At 46.0% G+C, this 24,347-nt stretch overlaps 1 protein-coding gene across 1 annotated transcript; it reads right to left on the bottom strand.

Moving 5' to 3' along the window:
* Positions 1–7,607: 7,607 nt before the first annotated feature.
* On the bottom strand, positions 7,608–9,861 carry LOC128854653 (gastrokine-1-like). The gene is made up of 5 exons (XM_054088786.1): positions 9,616–9,861; positions 9,103–9,156; positions 8,536–8,739; positions 8,298–8,408; positions 7,608–7,781 (listed from the first exon to the last, which is right to left on the bottom strand). Exons 1-5 carry the CDS (start codon positions 9,853–9,855, stop codon positions 7,608–7,610), a joined length of 783 nt encoding a protein of 260 aa, XP_053944761.1. The 5' UTR covers positions 9,856–9,861.
* Positions 9,862–24,347: the final 14,486 nt, after the last annotated feature.

The raw sequence follows: 24,347 nt of genomic DNA, 5'->3' as shown, positions 1-24,347 counted from the left end.
TCTGATAATTCTGAGATAAGGATCCATTGGCAGTAAATAATTAAATAAGTTTCATCGTAACTTTCTGCCATGTACTAATCACACAGAAAACTCACCTCGAACTATGGCCAGAGATAGCCGAGGGTGAAAACAAGGCCTCACAGAGAAAATAAAGAAGAGCCTTTTGTGCCTTCCAAAATGTACTGCGTGTGCCCAGGAAACCACAGAGACGTCCAACATACATGATGCAAATCCCATGTTGCCACTGAGAATCATGTTACAGTACATGGGCAGTTCACGGTGCAATATTTCACGTCTTTGCAAGTTGGAGGGTCTGCAGCTGATTTGAGGTGGTAGCAGTGACTTTTTTCCCCTGATGATTTCCTGTGAGGATGCCAATCCTTGTGGAAAGGTACGATCACTCAGGGAGGGAGGGATTGGAACCCCTGGGGTTGTGTCAAGTTGCTCAGTTCCATTTTGTGTGAGGCCTGAGTGTGTGGTGAGGAATGGATGTCAAGATTCCAACATTCCTTTTCAGCTGAAATCCAGCACATGATGAAAGAGAAAGGGGTTTCAGATGGAAAAGTCACTTCTATCCAGTGCTGCCAGTGCAACATCTCAGTAAATCTGGTCTCAATGCCACTACGCTGAGGGCACAAGCCCCAGGGACACTCTTGGTCTCTGCCGTTGTGCCCAATGATGGGGATGTCATTGGTTCTCAACAGGCAGCAGCGCTTACAGGGGTCTGTGTGACACGGGGCTGCGTTTGTGCTCCAAGGGCAGAGCCCACTGCCCATGGCTGAGGCGTGGGAGCAGCGGGGATGGGGCAGGTGGGAGCAGCCCTGAGGTGGCCACAGGCATGTGATTGGCAGTTCCTTAATCTTAACTTACAAACATGAAACACTTTGCTTCAAGAAGTCGGATCTTGAAAGAACAGGAAAAATTGATTAGATGTGAACTGAGAAAAAAAGAGAACAATGCAGCTGAAATTCTTCCAACATTGTGTTGGAAATGTACCAGGAAATGCCATTTAGAAATTGAGCTGAGTCTTTCTAAGCTGGGACTACCACACCTGTTAGTGAATCTTTGTGGTCAAACCTAAGCTGCAACATGAGTTTTGAATCTCAAAACCGTTCTGTGGGAGGACCCGTGGTAGCAGGGATTGTATCTGCATGCAGTTGCCTACAAAACCTCACCTTGTGTCAACAGCTGGAGCCAAAAACATTTCTGAGGAAGCCTGGTCTCCAGGTTGTGCGTTGCAGAGAGACAGACCTGATTTTTCCCTTAGGGACACATTTCCTGAATTCGAGGATATCACTTAAAACCATAGCATTACAATAATTACCTTCTTCGTTTTCCCTTCAACCTTTTACACCCTCATTCATAATCTCGTTAATATTTATTTTGGTGTGCCAAATGCTGCTACCAGCCTTCTCACCAGCAGTGGGGTGAGCAAGTTAAGAGGGAATTCCTCGGCACAGAGCTTGAATGAGTTTCCTGTATGGGCACAAGCTGTGGAGTCTCCTTCTTGAGATAATGAAGCGATTCTCTCTGGGTGGAAGCCGGTGAGGACTAGGTCCCCAAGCACCAAAGAAAGATACAAAGCCCAAGAAGAGAATTTAGCACAACGAAGAATGTCATTTGGAATCTGTACATCCACCTTTGATAAGGGAGAGGGAGTTAATTAAGTGCAAGGCAACTTTTGAGAGACTGAACTTTGGGAAGGGGCTCAGCCCTGTGTAGAGACCTGTCTTTGGTTCTTGGAGCCTTTTCTCCCCTTTGGGGTAGGGAATGAGTACTTTTCCCAAGCAATCAATTAGCTTTCTCACCGCTTTCATTCGCCATCCTACCTTGTGTCCTTGAGGTGGTGCAGGAAACTGTTTCTCAAGTAGAAACCCCTTCTCCGTTTTATTAGATAGCTGCAAAAATACTTGCCACATTTATCCAGCAGCCTGCCTAGGGGCAGGGTACAGTCCCAGGAGCTGCTGTCCCCTTTGCTCAGTGCCATAGGCAGGAGGGCTGTGTCACTGGGCCATGCCCTTCTCAGCAGCCTGCCCTGCTCTGTTCAGCCTTGTGTCTCTCTTGCTTTTGTTTGTCTCGACTTCAGCCATTTCCAAGCACTGCCCAGGGCCTGAGCATCCCTGCAGCACTTCTGAATATGGTCTTTCACACTGATTTCTTGCTGGACAAAGTTCCTCCCAGGCTGCTCAAAGGGGTGTCTGTAATCAGTAGAAGATTCCTCTCTAAATGAATTCAGACAAAGATGCTCAACCTGGTTCCCACCCTCCAGAGTTTGGAGCAGATGCTGAGGAGATCGTTAGGGGCTTCTGGTTTTCAGTGTTTCCAAAACGTGGGTGGCTGAGTTTGGCTGCCCATTGGAAATGAAAGCACTCGGTTAAAAGTGTTTTCTAAGAACCTGAGCTTAAGCCTCAGAATCCTCCGATGACCAAGTCCAAGCCACAGCAGAGGTGTCCGGACTCTCAGTCCTCTGTGACTCACCAGAATGCAAACTCTGGATTCCCCTTCAGAGCCTGTTCCAGTTGATCACGTGTTTAGAGAGCTGTAACTGACCCCTCGGAGTCAGTAAGGGGCAGGAATCCTGAAGCAATGAAGTCTAAGGTAATGCTGGTTATCTAGAAACGTGTGCCTGACTTTGGCAAGTGAATATGCAAACAGCATTCAGAGGACACGGTTTGTTCCAAAGAGCACTGGGATCTTCTGGAGTTTGGTTTCCACAGCTTGTCAGGCAAAAGGATAAATGGAATAAATGGTTTTCTCCCTTTACGGTGCCATTGCAGCATTAGTGGCTCAATGTCCATATGGATATCAGTGACAAGTGGTGTCACTCAGGTGTCCTCTGGGGACCACTACTCTTTAGAATCATCATCAACAACATACACAGTGGGACTGAGTGCACCCACAGCAGGTTTGCAGATGACACCCAGCTGAGTGGTGGGGTTGACACACCTGCGGGACGGGATGCCATCCAGAGGGACCTGGACAAACTTGAGAAGTGGGTCCATGTGAACCTCATGAATTTGGCTGGATGAGAACAGGCAATCATAAAGTCATAGAATCATGGAATTATGGAATCATAGAATAGTTTAGGTTGGAAGGGACCTTAAAGCCCATCCAGTTCCAACCCCTCTGCCATGGGCAGAGACAAATTTCTCCAGGGATGGGGCAGCCACAGCTTTGGTGGGCAACCTGTTCCAGTGCCTCCCCACTCCCATAGTGAAGAAATTCCTCCTTATGTCCACTCTAAATCTGCCCCTCTCCAGTTTATACTACAAGCCCTTGTAAACAGCCCCTCTCCAGCTTTCTTGTAGCCCCTTTCGGGTACAGGAAGGTCGCTGTAAGATTTCTTGGGAACCTTCTCTTCTCCAGGCTGAACAACCCCAACACTCTCAGCCTGTCCTCTTATGGGTGGTGCTCCAGCCCAACGGATCATCCTTGTAGCCCTCCTGTGGAACCGTTCCAACAGCTCCGTCTCCTTTTTGTGTTGGAGATTCCAGAACTGGACACAATACTCTGGATGAGGTTTCACAAGAGAGGAATAGAGGGGCAGAACCACCTCCCTTGCCCTGCTGGCCACACTTCTTTGGATGCAGCCCAGGAAACTGTTGGATTCTGGTCTGTGAGCATACGTTGCCGGATGATGACAAGCAATCAGCAATCCAAGTTCTTCTCCTCGGGTCTGCTCTCAATCACATCATCCCCCATTCTGTAGTGAAATTGCGGATTGTCCCAACCCATCTGTAGGACCTTGCACTTGGCCTTGTTGAACCTCATGAGGTTCTCACAGCCTCACTTCTCCAAGCTGTCCAGGTCCTTCTGGATGATATCCCATCCTTCTGGTGTGGCAACTACACCACTCAGCTTGGTATCATCTGCAAAATTGCTGAGGGTGCACTCGATCTCGGTGTCAATATCATTGATGAAGATGTTAAACAGCACCGGTCCCAGTGCGGACTCTTGAGGTTCACTGCTTGTCACAGATTCCATATGGACTTCAAGCCATTGACCACTACTCTCTGAATATGACCATCTAAGCAGCTTCTCATCCACCAAAGAGGCCACCCATTAAATCCATATCTTTCCAATTTAGAGAGAAGGATGTTGTGGGGGACCGTGCCAAAAGTTTTACAGAAGTCCAGATCGATCACATCCATTGGTTTACCGATGTCCACTGCTGCGGTTACCCCGTCGTAGAAAGCCACTAGGTTGGTCATGCAGGATTTGCCCCTGGTGAAGCCGTGCTGGCTGCCATTAATCACCTCCCTGTCCTCCATGTGCTTTAGCAGAGCTTCTAGGAGGATCTGTTCCATGATCTTCCCAGGCACTGAGGTGACACTGACGTGTCGGTAGTTCCCAGAGTCATCCTTTCTACCATTTTTAAAAATGGGCACAATGTCACCCTTCTCCCAGTCTCCAGGGCCTTCTCTTGATTGTAATGACTTTTCAAATGTCATGGAGAGTGTCTTGGCAACCACATCGGCCAATTCCGTCTGTACTCTGGGGTGCATCTCATCAGGTGCCATGGACTTGTAAATGTTCAGGTTCCTCAAGTGGTCACAAACCTGATCTTCCTCTACAGTGGGAGGGGTTTACCCCCCATGTCACCATGTTGTTGTTCCATGACCCAGGAGGGGTGAGGAGTGTGGTTGTGGGTGAAGATTGAGGCAAAAATGTTGTTAAGTACCTCAGCCTTCTCCTTGTCTGTTGATACGATGTCACCATTCCCAACCATCGGTGGGGGACAGTCTCTTTAACCTTCCTCTTCTGATTGTCAGACATGTAGAAACCCTTCTTGTTGGTCTTCACTTCCCTTGCCAAGTTCAGCTCCAGGTGTGCCTTGGCCTTCCTGAGCTCGTCCCTACACAACCGGGCAGCATCTCCGTACACTTCCCAGGTTCTCTGTCCCTTCTTGCACTGCCTGAGCAGTTCCCTCTTGTTCTTGAGTTTAACCAGCAGCTCTCGACTAAGCCACACTGGTCTCTTCCCTTTCCTGCCTGATTTTCCACATCCGGGGACTGAGCTCTCTTGCGCTTTATGGAAAACATTCTTAAATATTTTCCAGCTCTGTTCCACTCCCTTGTCCCGGAGGACCATGTCCCGGAGGGTTCTACCGAGTAACTCCTTGAAGAGCTGGAAGCCTGCTTTCCTGAAATTTAGTGTCCTGACTATACTCCTCACCTGTCTCATATCCCTCAGGACCTTGATCTCCACCAGAGCACAATCACTGCAGCCCAGGCTGCCTCCAATGCGAATGTCACTGATGAGCTCACTTGTATGAGTGACCATCAGGTCCAGTATTGTCTCCCCTCACATGGGGATCTCTATTAGTTGGACTAAGGAATTCTCTTTAATGCACTCCAGGAGTCTCCTGGATTGCCTACAGCTGCCGTGCTACTTTTCCAGCATTTGTCGGGGTGGTTGAAGTCCCCAAGTAGGATGAGAACTTGCGATCCTGAAGCCTCCTGTAGCTGGAGGAAGAAGGCTTCATTGGTTGGCTCTCCTTGGTCGGGTGGCCTGTAGTATACACCAACGACAAGGTTCCCGTTGGTTCCTCTGTCATTTATTCTGACTGAGATGCAATGGGTGATTTCATCTCAGAAGACCAACAGTTTCCTGGGCTGCAACAAAAACAGACTGGGCAGCAGGGCAAAGGAAAGGGATTCTGCCCCTCTACTCCACTCTGCTAAAACCCTCTCCTGGGGTCCTGCATCCAGCTCTGACATCCCCAGTGCAGGAAAGACGTGGACCTGTTGGAGTCAGTCCAGAACAGCCTACAGAAATGGTTAGAGGGATGGACTGCTCTACTCATGTCTGCTACAAGGAGAGGCTGAGAGAGTTGGCGTTGTTCAGCCTGCAGAAGACAATTATCCGGGGAGGCGTTATTGTCACCTTTCAATCCTTAAGGGGGGCCTACAACGATGGAGACAAACATTTTATCAAGGGGTGTTGCAAGAGGACAAGTGTTAACTGTTTTAAACTGAAAGAGAGAGGATCCAGACTAGATTTAAGGAGGAGATTCTTTATGTTGAAGGTGCCAAAACTGCAGCACAGGTTGCCCAGAGCAGTGGTGGAAACCCTGTTCCCAGAAGCATTCAAGGTCAGATTGGACAAGGCTCTGAGCAACATGATCAGGTTGATGATTTCTTGCTTATTGAAGGGGATTGGACCAGATGGCCCTTAGAGTTCTCTTTGACCCAAACAATTCTATGGTTCTATGAAATGCCCTCCATTCCATGTGCCTCATCGATAATGAACACACTCTGCCCCACTGCGCACCTCACTGGGTGTGCCCTGGGTTATGAGCAGCCTTTGAAATGAGATTTCAAAGGGCTCCAAATGGGGAGAAGATTTGCAATCCAAATAGGTTTCTGGATGTGTTCATACTTGACAAAGGGTATGTAAATGAGACAGTAGCCAGAGTTAAACCATGCTAAAGGTCTTTATTTGAAAGAAATAGTCACCAATTGATCTGTGTCAGCATCTGAATCATCAAGAGTGAAACCCTCAAAAGAGGAGATGCTGGGGAAGAACAGCATTGGGGTTGGCTTTGTGCAGCAGCCTTGGAGCATCCATACTTGGTTCAGTCGGTTCCAATGACCTTCACACTCTGCTCAAATTAAATCACCACTATTCATACCCTGATGATACTGATGGCAGTACTGAAGGCCCACAAGTGACAGGACACCAAGTGTACTGCATGATTCTTGATGGTATTGATAGTTTGGTCCTTGAAAAACAAAAAAAGAAAAACATAGCATGAGGAAACAGCTGAGGTGGTGTTAAGTGCCCTGAGCATTGCTTGGCAGCCCTTAATACCAGGCACGTCATACTGGCGTGTTTGATCAAATGCAGCCACCTCAGGAACCAAAGCAGAGCACACAGTGAGGAGATGCAGATGCTGCCAGGGCAGAACGCAACATCCTCTGCCTGATCTCTAGAGCAGCTTTCTCATAACAGGGCTTGCAGACGATCCGCCTGCAGTACAGCTCGGAGTTCTTTGCTGCTGCTCCAGGATTAACTCCTCCACATAACAACTCGTCCCACTCCAGACACTGAATAAGCACAGAGGGGCACTGTGACAATCTCTACTGGTCGTATATATCGCTGTGTGTCACACGGCTGTGCCAGTGCCAGAGAGCAGCCCCTGCGAGGGTTTGATAGTGTCAGAGAATGCTGTGAAGTGCAGGTCACCAAACTCCTAGACAATGCGATCATTCCACCTGTGGCAGTCCTACAGGGAATGAGGCAACTTGGCTTAGTGTAGCAAAACACGAGTGTTTCATGGATTTCCTCGGGGCCTGGTCATCAGTCTCAGAACTGAAGGACAGCAATTCCATGGATGAACCTTTTCCTGTACCCTGGCATTGCAGGTGAGGGCACCTTGAAATATTCTGGGCCAAAACTTAAGCCACCATGAACTTACCCAAAATGGGTAGTAAGGAGTTGGATCAGATCAATTTTGGAGGTTGTGACTCAACACTCTTCCAATCCTGATCTGCAGAGATATCAATCCCTCACTGCGACTCCTGAGGTTCTCGATTTTTGTCCCTCTCTTGCTGAATAGCATCATTTGTGTGTTATTCCCCAAGGGGAAAAAAAAAACCACCTGGCTAGTCATAGATGGATTCCATATGCCTGTACTCACCTAAGACTACGTAAGCATTATAGGTGGGGAGTCCTCTGCACAGATCAACGATGTCTTGTCCATAAGACCTGGGGTCACGGATGCGTCTCTCAGTGACGAATGTGAGCTTCTTTGAAGGTTGTGTTTGACCTTTCTGGCTCTAAACATCAAATAACATCGTTCAACAAGATCAGTGCCCCGATCCATTTAATGCTATGCACGTTCCTATCTCTGGAATGATGGCTCCCTGCTTGGTGTTTCGCCAAAACCATGTTTAGCGCAGTCTCTTATTGCACTGCATGAGCAGGGGTCTGTTAGGAATTCTGGGGGCTGAACTCAGGCTTACGTGGTGCTGATTTCTTAGGAAAAAAGCATTGGAAGTTTGAAATCTAAGTAATCCATGACATTCTAAAAGGAATCTAAGTCATTTACAACTTTGAAAAAACATGATAGTCCTCAACCACAGCACTTGCAACCGGACATTCTGACTTTTCAGTGGTTTGAGATATTGTTAATGTCAAACACTGTTGACTTTGACGCAAATTCATCATTAATGGTGCAATCTGAATGGCTTGGAAAGTAACTGTTGGTTTAAAAGCTTTTGCAAACAGCACAGTCTCTGACATCTTTGCATTACTGCAAAACTTTGCAAGCAGCAACTCCTTCTTCATCTTACCATGCTCTCATCAGCCACTGCAGAAAGTTCATCAAAGTGAGGCAGCTGCTTTCTGTCCACCTTGGAAACGTAGCAGGCTCTCTGTGGCAGCACTTTGGTTGCAACTGCACCCTGTGAAATAAAATTATTGTCATGTAGGAATTCAGCTGCTTAAGAATTAAGTCCTATGTTTTGGTCAGCTTTAGAGGAGCTGCTCTCCTTGTTCATTTTCTGAGAAAGAGTGCTCCTTGCCACTCACCGAATTGTAGTTCCACATAGTTTTCCATGACCCCTGGCTGCCCTCTTGATGGATAGTTGCAATGCGCCGTTGCCTGTGGAGGGTCAGAGTTTGGAGGCCTCCAGCAACACTGACTTGCTTTCTCATGATTGGAGTCTTTTGGAAGACCTCGTTTATGTTTTGGTGATTTCCATTAGAGTGCTGATTACCTTCAGTATCCAAATTCTAGAAACCAAAATGAATCAACACTTTTAGACTGTCAGTTGCCTCCCCAAAGCTATAGAAAATCGCTGCTCTGACAGAATAAAGGCTGTCCCACAGGGAGCAACGCTGGTGAGCACAGCTTTTGCAAAATGACACAGAAGAAAGGCTGTGGCATTCTGGAGTATTCGTAAGAAATGGTTTTATAGATTCAATGAATAATTTCTGTATCTTACAACTGTCATCTGTTTGAGCTGGAGTTTTATGCATGAAAGAAGTGTGAGATTCCTTTCCTCCAAAGGGACTGGGAGAGAAGCAAGGAAAATGCAAGAAGCGGGGACAATGGAAAGAGCAACGACTTATGCATAACTTGGTCCCTCTACTCACGTAATCAGCCAGGGCTGGAGTCAGCAGGAGTCCAAGGAGGACGGTAGTCACAATCTGAAATGGAAATGAGGCAGAAAAATGTAACTGCAGGTGTGGCTGACAAACGTGGTCAAGAGATTCCTAGTGCATTTTTCTCAATGTGGTGTTTGCAATACAGTCATGTACAGCTATTCTAGAAGAGTGAGGAGAAGGAATTCGATTCCTTCTGCTTAGACATTCCAAGAAAGTGGTTGATCCATCACTGCATTGCTCCAGTTTGGCAAAGGCATTGACAACAATAAGCATGGATTGGGCTTCCTGTAGGTTGAATAAATGCAGTTACACCTTGAAAGAGATCCTGACCTCTTGGTCTGATGAGGTGAACAGGGTGAGAGTTGCTCACTCGGGAGGAGAGGCATCTCCCCAGGGAGTATCTTTTTGCTCTAAGCAGCCGTAGGTGCTTCTGAGAGAGAAAGGCAATGGATTTGGATCAAAGTTTTAGTTTACAAGGAATAAAGAAGCCGGTATACTCACAGTGAATTTCATCTTGACTGCAGAGCTGATGCTGGTGCAGGCAGAATGAGCGATGTGAACGGTCCACCTTATATACGTGTTCAGATTTAGGGGTGGAACAGTCCAGTGTTGAAATAAAATTATTTTGTGATTTGTATCCCTGTCTGCATGTCGTTGAAAATTAATTTTTACTGTAACTGCTTCATCAGTAGGTGGATTTTGCACCTGACAGTCTCTGATAATTCTCAGATAAGAATCCATTGTCAATGAAATATCAAATATGCTTGATAGTAGCTTTCTGCCATGTACTAATCACGCAGAAAACTCACGTCAAACTATGCCCGGAGATAGGCTAGGGTGTCAAACAAAGCCTCACAGTAGATAAAATAAAGAATCATAAAATAGTTAGTGTTGGAAGGGACCTTAAAGATCATCTACTTCCCTAGTGCCAGGACACCTCCCACTAGATCAGGCTGCCCGAAGCCCATCCAACCTGGCCTTGAGCACCTCCAGGGATGGGGCAGCCACAACTTCCCTGGGCAACCTGTTCCAGTACCTCACCACTCTCATGGTGAAGAAATTCTTCCTAATGTCCAGTCTAAATCTGCCCCGCTCCAGTTTATACCCATTCTCCCTCGTCCTGTCACCACAAGCCTTTATGAACAGTCCCTCTCCAGCTTTCCTGTAGCCCCTTCAGGTACTGGAAGGTCACTATAAGGTCTCCTTGGAGCCTTCTCTTCTCCAGGCTGAACAAACCCAACTCTCTCAGCCTGTCCTCATATGGGAAGGTTCTCCAGCCCTTGGATCATCTTTGTAGCCTCCTCTGGACCCATTACAACAGCTCCATCTCCTTCTTATGTTGAGGATTCCAGAACTGGATACAGGATTCCAGATGAGGTCTCACAGAGGAGGAACAGAGGGGCAGAATCACTTCCTTCGCCCTGCTGGCCACGTTACTTTTGATGCAGCCCAGGACACAGTGGGTTTCACTGTGCCACATTGCCAGCTCATGTTGACCTTCTCATAGACCCTTTGTACCTTCCAAAATGCACTGCGTGTGCCCAGGTAATGAAAGCGGTCCCCAGAGTAAGTTAAAGTCACTTTTATCCAGTGCTGCCCGTGCAACATCTCAGTAAATCTGGCCTCACTGTCACGGAGCCGAGGGCACAAGCCCCAGGGACACTTTTGGTATCTGCTGTCATGCTCAATGATGGGGATGTCGTTGGTTCTCAACTGGCGGCAGCGCTCACAGGTGTCTGTGTGACTCTGTGTCGGGGTCACACTCCAAGGGCAGAGCCCACTGCCCATCGCTGAGGCATGGGAGCAGTAGGGATGGGGCAGGTGAGAGCAGCCCTGAGGTGGCCACAGGCATTTGATTGGCAGTTCCTTAATCTTAACTTACAAACATGAAACAGTTGGCTTCAAGAAGTTGGATCCTGAAAGAACAGGAAAAACTGATTAGATTTGAACTGAGAAAATAAGAGAGCAATGTAGCTGAAATTCTTCCAACATTGTGTTGGAAATGTACCAGGAAATGCCATTTAGAAATTGAGCTGAGTCTTTCTAAGCTGGGACTACCACACCTGTTAGTGAATCTTTGGGGTCAAACCTAAGCTGCAACACGAGTTTTGAATCGCAAAACCGTGCTGTGGCAGGACCCGTGGTAGCAGGGATTGTATCTGCATGCAGTTGCCTACAAAACCTCGCCTTGTGTCAAAAGCTGGAGCACAAAATCTTTCTGAGGAAGCCTGGTCTCCAGGTTGTGCGTTGCAGAGAGACAGACCTGATTTTTCCCTTATGGACACATTAGCAGGTTTGGGTCAGTGTTTTGGTGCTTCACCTCAGTCCAGCTGTTGGTTGTCCTTTAGAATCCATTTTTCTTAACTTGTCACAATGCATTCTAGAGGTAGAGGATTGTTTACCGTATTTCACTGCAATTTGTTGTCAGTTCCTTCGTGCTAATATTTGTTTTACTCCCCAGAATTCTTTTCACAGTCTGTGCTAACATCAAGGCAGACATTGTTTATTTCCCATGTGGCAACTCTCTTTTTCTCTTGATTAATCAAGTTCTGAATGGTTTCCTTCAGTATTTGAAAGAAATGACATATGCATATACTTAGAGTGAACTTCATTGTGATGGAAGGCGAGGCAATATCTGCTGGCAGTTGGTGTGTACTCTTACACAGAGCGTTTTATACATCAATATCCCAAAGGTAATCAAAAAATGTCCTTACCTTATTGGCACATGCCCTGTGTTGACAAAATCATAACAGGTTTTCTGAGGAGGGGCTCTGTTAAGAGGAGGCTTTGATACCAGCAGCCTTGAATTCATTGCCTGCAGGAAGATGACTAAAAACTTATCATGGAAAGCTCAAAGTATTCGACAGTAAATTTTAAATGGGAAAAAGAATATCACAACGAGAGAATAGATACCTGATAGAATTTGCAGTGGCACTTCGTGCCTACGTGGCAAAAGATTCACCCGGATATTTTATCCACAACAGATACCATCTATTAAGTCAACAGAGGTGTTAATCTTGCTGTGTTAAACACATTAAGCGAGTTTCTGGCAATCAGGACATTGATTCTAAACAATAGAAATGACTGAGTTCTTCACGAACCTTCGTAAGTAAGGAAGGAGCCATAGCAATGGGCATTTTGTGACAACTCTTATTCAGAATATGGGTTTTCATATTTCTCTGGATTGTATAAAGCTCCACAGAGCTGTGGCATAAGAGCTTATTTGCCTTGTTTGGTGTGGAAAATTTGCCAGATGTCTAGGTTTTTCACTTGTCCAGTACAAACTAAGGTAGATAGAGAGTTCTAAAGTTATCCAGTCTCTGACAATTTGGATTTGTTTCTTAGCTGTGCCTGCTACAGAAGCAGCCCTTTCAGAGGTGCTCCTTCACCTGCTCCAGAAGTGCTCCTTCTTTCATAGCATTTCTATCAATCCCTCTGCATCCTAACTGTGCCCTTTGCTGTCGTTCCGTATGAGTTTGTAAAGTCACGTTCCCCTTACAGAGCCAGAAAGGGGACTCATGGTCATTAGGTAGAAGTGCCTGTGAACAAACTTCTCCACCATCGCTCTTCTGAAAAAACAATGAAGGACATCCTCAGCTGAGGGCTGGAGAAAGAGAGAAAGAAGTACATCATTGTGGTGGTCCAGGCCAGAGCTCACTGTATGTGTAACACCAGATCTGCAGGATGCTCTGATTGCCACCTGCATTTTAACTCAACAGGACGAAAGCCAGAACAGAGCAGCAGAAGGGGTTTGCCCTGGGCCTTCCCAGTCAAGGTGAACCACGAGAAATCCTTCTAAAGTCTGTAAGTGGCACTTGCATCCTGACCTTAGGATTGCTAAAGCAAGAAGACTCGAGTGCTTCCTGGTGTCACCATGGAGACGAGGGACGAATAATGTTTCTCTTAACACGCATTGCACCTGAGAGATTTCTCATCCAGTCTCGAGGCATTCAGCACCTGAAGGCTGCACGCTACAGCCTCCGTGTTCCCTGCAGCAGTTTCAGCTCTGGAATTTGGAAGCCGCGGAGCAACAGAAACTTGTCCCTTGAAAAGCCTCTCACAAGGCAGGCCAAGAACTCTGAGCAGGACAAGTATTTCTAAAGCCTGACTGCAAGACAATAAAAGCCAAATTTAAAATCGCTATCCCTTCACATTCCCAAAGAGGAACCAGGTGAGCAGCGAGCCAACACTTTGCTGCTGGATGCTTGATGCTGTCAACTCGCACCTTCAGAAAAGGCTCACCGTGAGGCTGCCAAATTCTCTCATTGCAGAAAAGCCCAATAAATGGAAATTAAGACTATATAAACCACCATGCCTTTAACCAGAGAGTGATACATGCTGTGGACAACTGTGTTGGCATTTTGTACATCTCAACAACATCCAGGGCTGAGAGAGACCCTCCACATGATTCCAGACATGGAAAGCCGTGCTCTGGCTGAACCCTACCCTCCAGCAGGTGCTTTTGTGCTGCTCACTGTGACAAAATGCCCTGTAACTCAAAGGGGCCGCAACTCAAACCTGCTCACAGTTTGTCTTTCTCGCACTGCTTAGACTCCTTATTTCCACGGCTGCCATTGCACCTTTTCAGAACATCCATGGTTTTATGTAATTCACCAACTAGAAGAAAACAGAATCGAGCCCAGAAACTCTTTGACAAAGACTCAGTTACATGCACTGCACCTGACGGAAGGGCAGGAAGGCACCGGATGCAGAGACTGATGCTGATAGAGATTCTCCATGGGCTTCCACAGTATTGGACTAACTTCCAGAGTTTCCATTGACCCAGGAAGGTTTGCAGCATCTTTTTATTTAGTCTTTAAAAATTAACAGAAGTGAGCCAAGAAAGACACAAATGAGCTCTCCAAAGACTCCAGGAGCAAAGATGAAAACCTCACCCCTTGAAGAAGCTCTGGGCTCACCTACACACCACAGCATCTCTATCAGCTGCAGCAAATTTCTAACAACTGGAGTTACAGAGCACAATGGGATCCCCTACCAGACCTCCCAAAGAAGTCACCGTGACAAAAACAGAGCCCGAGCCGGAAGGAGTTGTGCAGGTCCCTTGGGGACACAGGGACTTCTACAAAACCCAAATCCACAGAAATTCTCCTCCCTGTCGCTCAATACCATTCAGTTCATGCCCAGAGAAAGCTTTCTTTGAACAAGAGCAGAGTAGAACTGACTTACTTGTCTAGAATGAAATACAAATCAAATCCTCCGTAACAGGCAGGACCACCATTCTCTCTCTTTCCACCTTGTCCGTCACAGGCCATCATCAAAGCTGCTAGCAAGAGGCATTTGAAGCTATATCGCAAGATGCTTTGCTTTGCAATGACCGTTATATCCAGAGAGGAGGAGAAAAAGAATCTCTTCTTCCAAGGCTCCTTTATTTCACAGGGTTCTCCACAAAAGCCATCCAGTGACCTTTCAATGTGTGCTCGTATATTTTATTCCTTAAAACTCCACTTGCAACCGTTGTCCTCAGGAATTGCAAGACTCTCCCTCTTGTTTCCCTCACCCTCCTCTTTCTGGGTTTCAGATTTCCAGAGGCACAAGATTCCCTTTCTCTCTGTTTTTTAAAGGCACTCGACCCTCAGGCTCCCTTGCAGCTCTCAGGCAGCAGCACCGTTGTTTGGCAAGAGAAGGAGCAGCCTCCTCACAAATCTTGCTTTCTTCAGAAAATACGGGGAGGGTCTGAGGCTTTCTGCCCCCCGAGTTATTGTTGTTATTATTAAGGATGGGAAAGTTCAGTTTGTCTTAGCAAAAACAGCTCAAGGAACGCCTCCTTGTGGCAGAAACTCCAGCAGAGCATCTGGATGAAGCCTCTCCTTCGTGCACGGAGTGCACTGAACACACACCATGGCAGCTTGAGGTACCACCAGAGAAGCCGTTTGCTGACAGCAGCCACAGGCGCTGGGCAGAGGCATCCTGGCTTCCCACGGAGGCAGCCTCTCAAGTAGATGGATCATAAGGCTTGGACAGGGGGAGCGAAGTCCCTCCCACTGTAAGAGAAGATCACGTTGGTGACCGCCTGAGGAATCTGAACATTCTGAAGTCTATGGGACTGGCTAAGATGCATCCACGAGTGCTGATGAAATTGGCTGAGCTACTGGCCAAGCCACCCTCCATGATTTTTGAAACATCACGACCGTCAGAGGAAGTCCCTGGTGACCAGAAGAAGGGTAGCATTACACCCATTTTTAAATTGAAGTAGAATGGACCCTGGGAACTACTGACCTGTCAGCCTCAGCCCTGTGCCTGGAAGATGACGGAACAGATCCTCCTGGAGGCTATGCTAAAAGCACATGGAGGACAGAGAGGTGATCTGAGACAGCCAGCACAGCTTCACCAAGGGCAAGTCCTGCCTGGTCAACCTAGTGGCCTTTGACGCTGGCATGACTACATCAGTGGACAAGAGAAGAGCTGTGGATGTTATCTCTCAGGACTTCTATAAGGCCTCTGACATGGTCACACCCAACACCTTGATCTCTGAATTGGGTTTTATGGACGGTCTGTTTGATTGAATGAGGAATTGGTTGGATGGTGGCATCCAGAGGGTAGATATAAATGGCCCAATGTCCAGATAGACATTGATGCCATAAAGATACAGGTATGTTTAGCTTGGACACAGAATTAAGACTCAAACGAGGTCACGTGACACTATTTATTTGGTTGAGGCATGCACCAAAAGAGAAAAGGAAGGAAGGAAGGAAGGAAGGAAGGAAGGAAGGAAGGAAGGAAGGAAGGAAGGAAGGAAGGAAGGAAGGAAGGAAGGAAGGAAGGAAGGAAAACATAAAGATAGCTACTCCCCCGGTGCTGTGGTGTCCCACTAGTCCAATGCTCAATCTGGTGGAAGAATGTTTTCAAAAACCTCACCCTTGCTTTGTCCATTTAAACGCTCAGGGTCATGCTTTGCTAATAGGCTTCTTTCACTAACTCCACTCCTTACTTGTCTGCCATAAACATGCACCTGTTTGGGCATGTTCAGCTCCTGGCAATTGTTTTGTCTGGTAGCTGCATTCATTATCAGGGCAGACCCGGCAAACCTGTCCTTTTGAGCGCTGCAGTCAACAATGGTTATCTGGGCAATGAGATCTACAGGTCTGGTGTGATCTTGAGACTTCTTTCTGTGGTATAATATAGTCCTGTCTCTTAGAAGTCATACTGAGACCAGTGCTGTTTAATATAGAATCATAGAATCCAAGTCAAATGGGTGGGTTAGAAAGGAAAAATCCCAGCTCAAATTCAATATGGCCACTGATGGAAGAGACAATAAAAAGTCTTTTTACAAATGCCTCAACTATGAAAAGAGAACCAAGAATTTCCATCCTTTATTGAGTATGGAGGGGAACATTGCTACTGAGGTTGAAGTAAAGTCTGAGGTGCTTAATGACTTCTTCGCCTCAGTCTTGTCAGACCACTTATCTCCAGGTTATTCAGTGCCCTGAATTGGAAGACGTTCCTCCCCATAATCCAGGAGGAATCATTCAACAACCTGCCGCACCGCTTGGACACTGGCGAATCTGTGGGGCTGGATGGGATTCACCCAAAAGTATGGAGGGAGCTAGTGGAGGAGTTTGCCAAACCATTCTCCATCATTTATCAGCAATCCTTGGTACTAGGAAAGATTATGGAGTTGTTCATCTTGAATACACTCAGCAGGCAAGTGCAGGTCAACCACAGGATCAAGCCTAGCCAGCAGAGGTTCATGAAGGGCAGGTCTGCTTGGCTAACCTGATCTCCTCCTATGACCAGCTGACCTACCTGGTGGATGAGGGAAAGACTGTGGAAGCTGTCTACACGGACTTCAGTAAAGCCATTGACGCTGTCTCCCAGAATGTTCTTGTTTAGAAGCCCATAGCTTGGATGGAGTGTACTCTTTGCTTCATAAAAAAATGGCTGGTTGGCTGGTTGGCCAGTTCCCTCTGGATGGCACCTAGTCCTTCAGGTGGGTCAATGCCACTACTCAACTGGATGTCATCTGCAAACTTGCTTAGGGAGCAGTCAATCTCACTGTCTATGTTGTTGGAGGCGATATTGGCTTGGCCTGTTAGGCCATTATTGGCGTGTTCAGGTCACTGGTTCAGAGAGTTCTTTGAGAACTAGGCCCATGTGAATATCACAAGGTTCAAGAAGGCCAAGTGCAAGGTCCTATAGCCGGGTCAGGGCACTCCCTAGTTTAAAATAGAGGCTGGAGGATGAAGGGACTGAGAGCAGTCCCACCAAGGAGCACTTCAAGGCACTGGAACATGAAAGGCTGGACATGAGCCAGCAATGGGTGCTTGCAGCCAAGAAAGACAACCATATCCTGGGCTGCAACAAAAGCAGCATGGCCAGCAAGACAAGGGAAGAGATTCTGCCCCTCTACTCCACTCCGGGGAAACCCCAGCTGGCGTCCTTTATCCACTTCTGGCATCTTCAGTACAGGAAAGACATGGACCTGTTGGAGTCAGTCCAGAGGAGGCCACAGAAATAGTCAGAGAAATAGACTCCTCTACTACAAGATCATGCTGAGACAGTCAGCGTTGTTCAGCCTGCAGAAGACAAGAATCCAGGGAGACACTATTGTGGCCTTTCAGTCCTTAAAGGGGGCCTTCAAGAATGGTGGAGACAAACATTTTATCAAGGGATGTTGCAAGAGGACAAGCGGTAACTGTTTTAAACTGAAAGAGTAGAGCTAAGGAAAAAATTATTTACACTGAAGGTGGTGAAACACTGGCACAGGTTGCCCAGAGCAGTGGTGGAAGCCCCATTCCTGAAAGCATACAAAGTCAGGTTGTATAGAGCTCTGAGTAACATGAACAGGTTGATGTTTTCCTACTTATTGAAGGGGATTGGACCAGATGGCCTTTAGAGGTCTCTTCGACCCAAACAATTCTATGGTTCTATGAAATGCCCTCCATTCCGTGTGCCTCATCTATAATGAACACACTCTGCCCCCCCTGCCCACCTCACTGGGTTCGCCCTGGGTTATGAGCAGCCTTTGAAAAGAGATTTCAAAGGGCTCCAAATGGGGAGAAGATTTGCAATCCAAATAGGTTTCTGGATGTGTCCATAGTTGATTAAAGGGTATGTAAATGAGACAGTTGCCAGAGTTAAACCATGCTAAAGGTCTTTATTTGAAAGAAATAGTAACCAATTGATCTGTGTCAGCATCTGAATCATCAAGAGTGAAATCCTCAAAAGAGGAGATGCTGGGGAAGAACAGCATTGGGGTTGGCTTTGTACAGCAGCTGTGGAGCATCCATACTTAGTTCAGTTGGTTTCAATGACGTGCTTCACACCCTGCTCAAACTGACCCTTGCTTCGCAGTCTGATCAAACTGATCCTCATTCATACCCTTCTCATACTGATGGCAGTACTGAAGGCCCAGAAGTGACAGGACATCAAGTATATTGCATGATTCTTGATTGTATTGATAGTTTGGTCCTTGAAAAACAAAAAAAGAAAAACATAGCATGAGGAAACAGCTGAGGTGGTGTTAAGTGCCCTGAGCATTGCTTGGCAGCCCTTAATACCAGGCACGTCATACTGGCGTGTTTGATCAAATGCAGCCACCTCAGGAACCAAAGCAGAGCACACAGTGAGGAGATGCAGATGCTGCCAGGGCAGAACGCAACATCCTCTGCCTGATCTCTAGAGCAGCTTTCTCATAACAGGGCTTGCAGACGATCCGCCTGCAGTACAGCTCGGAGTTCTTTGCTGCTGCTCCAGGATTAACTCCTCCACATAACAACTCGTCCCACTCCAGACACTGAATAAGCACAGAGGGGCACTATGACAATCTCTACTGGTCGTATATATCGCTGTGTGTCACACGGCTGTGCCAGTGCCAGTGAGCAGCCCCTTCAAGGGTTTGATAGTGCCAGGGAATGCTGTGAAGTGCAGGTCACCAAACTCTTAGACAATGTGATCATTCCACCTGTGGCAGTCCTACAGGGAATAAGGCAACTTGGCTTAGTGTAGCAAAACACGAGTGTTTGGTGGGATTCCTCAGGACCTGATTATCAGTCTCGGAACCGAAGGACAGCAACTCTTTGGGTGACCCTTTTCCTGTACTCTGGCATTGCAGGTGAGGGCACCCTGAAAAACTCTGGGCCAAAACTTAAGCCACCATGAACTTGCTTAAAACGGGTAGTCGATCTGGTTTGGAGGTTGTGACTCAACACTCTTCCAATCCTGATCTGCAGAGATATCAATCCCTCTCTGCAACTCCTGAGGTTCTTGATTTGTGTCTTTCTCTTGTTGAACAGATGTACTTGTGTGTTATTCCCCAAGGGAAAAAAATACCTGCTTAGTTATAAGAGAGAATCCATTTGCTTGCACTCACCGTGCACTTCATAAGCCACATAGGAGGGAAGTCCTCTGCACAGAGCAAAGATATCTTGTCCATAAGACCTGAGGTCACGGACACGTCTCTCAGCGACGAATGTGACCTCCTTTGCAGGTTGTCTTTGACCTTGCAGGCTCTAAACATCAAATAACATCATTCAGAGAGATCAGGGCCCTGATCCATTTAATGCTATGCACATTCCCATTTCTGGAATGATGGCTCAGTTATAGATGTTTCACCCAAACTGTGTTTAGAGCAGTCTCTTAATGCCCTGCATGACCAGGGGACCATTAACAAGGCCTGAAGAGAGCTCCTGTGGCTGATCTGTCCAAGGGAGTCAAGGCAGGTACACTGAGTGCTGAGAGCATTTTCACATTGTCTGTGTTAATTCTGGAAGCTGAACTCAGGCTAATGTAGTGCTGAGTTCTTGTGAAAAAAGGTTGGGGAACTTGAAATCCTATTTAAACTTTTTTTCCTCATTGCTGAATCATTTGATCTTCTTCCATTAGAGCAGCCTAAAAAGATGATTTTTTGTAGCCTGCCAAGAATGTGAGATTATGAAGAGCATCATGCCAAAATTCTGAAATCTCTGTCTGAGGCAGTATTCAAAAGCAGTCAATCTATATAATCTTTTACAACATTATAAAAAGTATCTCTCATCGACAACATTGAAAAAACAGGATCGCCCTCCACTACAGCATCTGAAACTGGGCATTCTGACTTTTCAATGCTTTTGGATTCTGCTAATGTCAAACATCATTGACTTTGAAGCAACTTCAGCACCAATGGTGCACCCTGAATGGCTTTGAAAGTGACTGTTGGTTTAAAAGCTTTAGAAAATAGCACAGTCTCTGGTATCTCTGCTTTACTGCACAACTTCACAAGTAATAACTCCTTTAAATCTTACCATGATCTCTTCAACCAGTCCGAGAAGTTCATCAAGGCTAGGCAGCTTCATTCTGTCCACCTTGGAAATGTAGCAGACTCTCTGTGGCAGCACTTTGGTTGCAACTGCACCCTGCGGAATAAAATTATTGGCATGTAGGAATTCAGCTGCTTAAGAATTAAGGTTGGAATAAAGTCTACATTAAAAAAGAGTAACATTAAAAGAGTAACAAATGCAGATAGTTTTCCTCTGAAACCTGGGACTCAAAATGTTAAGAACAAAGAAACAAGTCCTGTATTTTGATCACCTTTAGAGGAGCTGCTCTCCTTGCTCATTTTCTGAGAAAGAGTGCTCCTTGCCACTCACCGAATTGTAGTTCAAAATGATTTTCCATGACTCCTGGCTGCCCTCTTGCTGGATAGTTGCAATGTGCCGTTGCCCATCAATGGTCAGAGTTTGGAGGCCTCCAGCAACACTGACTTGCTTTGTCACGATTGGAGTCTTTTGGAAGAACTCGTTTATGTTTTGGTCATTTCCATTCGAGTGCTGATTACCTTCAGTATCCAAATTCTAGAAACCAAAATGAATCAACACTTTTAGACTGTCAGTTGCCTCCCCAAAGCTATAGAAAATCACTGCTCTGACAGAATAAAGGCTGTCCCACAGGGAGCAACGCTGGTGAGCACAGCTTTTGCAAAATGACACAGAAGAAAGGCTGTGGCATTCTGGAGTATTCGTAAGAAATGGTTTTATAGATTCAATGAATAATTTCTGTATCTTACAACTGTCATCTGTTTGAGCTGGAGTTTTATGCATGAAAGAAGTGTGAGATTCCTTTCCTCCAAAGGGACTGGGAGAGAAGCAAGGAAAATGCGAGAAGTGGGGACGATGGGAAGAGCAACGACTTATGCATAACTTGGTCCCTCTACTCACGTAATCAGCCAGGGCTGGAGTCAGCAGGAGTCCAAGGAGGACGGTAGTCACAATCTGAAATGGAAATGGGAAAGAAGGCTGTAACTGCAGGTCTGAGTGGCAAACCTGGTCATGAGAATCCTAGCGCCTTTTTCTCAATCTGGTGTTTAACTGCACGCCTGGGAGATGTTTTTGCTTTCAGACTGGAATTACAGTAGTCACCAACAGTGACCCATCCTCGCTTTACCCTGGAAGAATGCAAGTGAGGCACATGGAACGTTGGGTTTTGAAAGAGCTGAATCTGAAGCTGCTCCTGAGACCTGTACAGTCACGTATGGGTATTTTAGAAGAGTGGGGAGAAGGAATTCAATTCCTTTTGCTTAAGCATTCCAAGAAAGTGGTTGATCCATCACTGCACTGCTCCAGTTTGGCAAAGGCATTGACAACAATAAGCATGGATTTGGTTTCCTGTAGGTTGAATAAATGCAGTTACACCTTGAAAGAGATCCTGACTTCTTGGTCTGATCAGGTGAACAGGGTGAGAGTTGCTCACTCGGGAGGAGAGGCATCTCCCCAGGGAGTATCTTTTTGCTGTAAGCAGACATAGGCGCTCCTGAGAGAGAAAGGCAATGGATTTGGATCAGAGTTTTAGTTTACAAGGAATAAAGAAGCCGGTATACTCACAGTCGGTTTCATCTTGACTGCAGAGCTGATGCTGGTGCAGGCAGAATGAGCGATGTGAACCGTCCACCTTATATACATGTTCAGATTTAGGGGTGGAAGAGTTCAGTGTTGAAATAAAATTATTTTGTGATTTGTATCCCTGTCTGTATGTGACTGAAAATTACTTCCTACTGTAACTGCTTCACAAACAGGGGAGGTTTTTTTCCCGCTGGACTTCGATAATTCCCAGATAAGAATCCATTGGCAGTAAAACTCAAATGTTTTATACCAACTTTCTGCCATGAACTAATAAGTAGAATACTCATGTCAAACTATGGTCAGAGATAGCCAAGGGTGTAAAACAAGGCCTCACAGTAGACAAAATAAACAAGGGGCTTTGTACTTTTTAAATTGTACTGCATGTGCCCAGGTAACCACAGGGCTCCCTAGAATACACGGCCCAAATCCCACGTGGCTGCTGAGAACTGTGTTACACTACATGGGCAGTTCAAGCTGAAATATTACATGTACCTGCAAATCTAGGGTCTGCTCTTTATTTCAGGTGTCAACAATGAATTTTTCTTCCACTTGTCCCTGATTATTTTCTGTGGGGATGCCAACTGTTGCTCAGTTCCATTTTGTGCGCGATCTGTGTCTGTGGTGGGGAACATTCCTTTTCAGCTGGAATCCAGCACATGACAAAAGAGAAAGGGGATTTCAAGTAGAAAAGTGATTTCTATCATGTGCTGCCAGAGCAACATCTCAGTAAATCTGGTCTTGGTGTTACCAAGTCGAGTGCACAAGCCTCAGGGACACTTTTGGTCTCCAAATTGTGGGGAAGTTCTTGGTTCTTGACAGGCAGGAGCGCTCGCAGGAGTCCATGTGGCAAATAGTGGTTGGGGACTCACAGGGCTGGAAGACTCTTTTCCCAAGAGACTGCTGTCAGACCCACTGTCTGTTTCTGTATTATAATCCTCACAAATCTGGTTCTCTCAACACTCCGAACTGCTCTTTAAATCTGTGCGATGGCACTTCTTAGATTCTGTTATGGCTTTTTAATTTTACTCAATAGCTCTCTTGAACTTTTCTCCCAATGCAGGTGTTTGCTCTAAAAGAACTGTTGATTCAGGGGTCTTGAAATCATTATCAGTTGCAGAGTCTGGGCCATCACCTGCCACGGCCCAAAGGCCCTCAGAAAGACATTTCCTAGGGACTCGCAATAGGATAAGTGAAGTGGGCTTTGCCTCTTCTATCACAACAAAAGTACCAGGTGAAGTTGGAAAAGGAGAGGACATTCTCTTCAGAAACACCAGGCAAGCTGGGCAGGAGCTTTGTGTACACATTGCAGCCATACAGCTGCTTTCCTTTGGAAGTGCTGAAATATTTTTCAGTGCAGTTTTGCTGTGATTTTAATGTTAGGGAAATACTAAAGACCCCCAAAACTCAGTCCTGATCAGAACAGGCTGCTGCATCCTTTTCTCAGAGGAACCCTGAATGCATCATTTCATAGAATCACAGAATCATAGAATCATAGAATCATAGAATCATAGAATCATAGAATCATGGAATAGTTTGTGTTGGAAGGGTCCTGAAAGATCATCCAGTCCCAAACCCCTGCCATGGGCAGCAACACCTCCCACTGGATCAGGCTGTACAAGTCCCCATCCTGCCTGGCCTTGAACCCCTCCAGGGATGGGGCAGCCACAACTTCCCTGGACAACCAGTTCCAATGCCTCGCCACTTTCATTGTGAAGAAATTCTTCTTAATGTCCAGAAGAAACTAGTGGTGTCCATTTGGCCTGAGTTTTGGCCCAGCGGGCCTCGTTCTAATTTCCAGCTATACTTTTAATGGGTCAGAGCAGGCTTTTTTGCTTCCCATGTTAAACATTTATTTTATTATTTCAAATAACATCTGTATTCAGCTCCAAACTACATTTAATACACTTATTCACAGCTTGATCTATTTGTAGCTGACCGTCTTGCATTGCAATGCTAATCTTTATAGTAAATTAAAACATTATAATGCTTGGTATGTTCATATAAAGTTAAAATAAAAGTACCTCAGATAAGCTGTTCTAGAAACCTGAACTTCAGACTATATTGTCTTAAATGTGGTTAGGCAGTAGGTATAGCACCATTTGCTTTTGGTAGTGATGAATAATTGCTTAAGGCAGCATGTGAAATCTCTCTGAGAAATTGCGTAGGATGAGGTATGAATGTGAAAATTGGGATTTTGTGAGAACAGCATTTGAGAAACTTGCCTTTGGAATTGCTTCCACTTTTTTAAAGGCTCAGTGAAAATACAGTACAGACCAATGTTTGTTGATGATCAATTTTACTGAAACACAATAGGTTCCACACAGAGCAGAAAGAATGGAAAAATGATTGAAAATGGGATGAAGTGAAGATTATCTAGAAGAAAAATCTTGTTCATAGGTA

Source organism: Cuculus canorus, chromosome 26, assembly GCF_017976375.1.
Source record: "Cuculus canorus isolate bCucCan1 chromosome 26, bCucCan1.pri, whole genome shotgun sequence".
Classification (NCBI taxonomy): domain Eukaryota; kingdom Metazoa; phylum Chordata; class Aves; order Cuculiformes; family Cuculidae; genus Cuculus; species Cuculus canorus.
The sequence above is the reverse complement of the archived record's forward strand: the minus strand, read 5'-3'. Positions and strand labels throughout refer to the sequence as shown.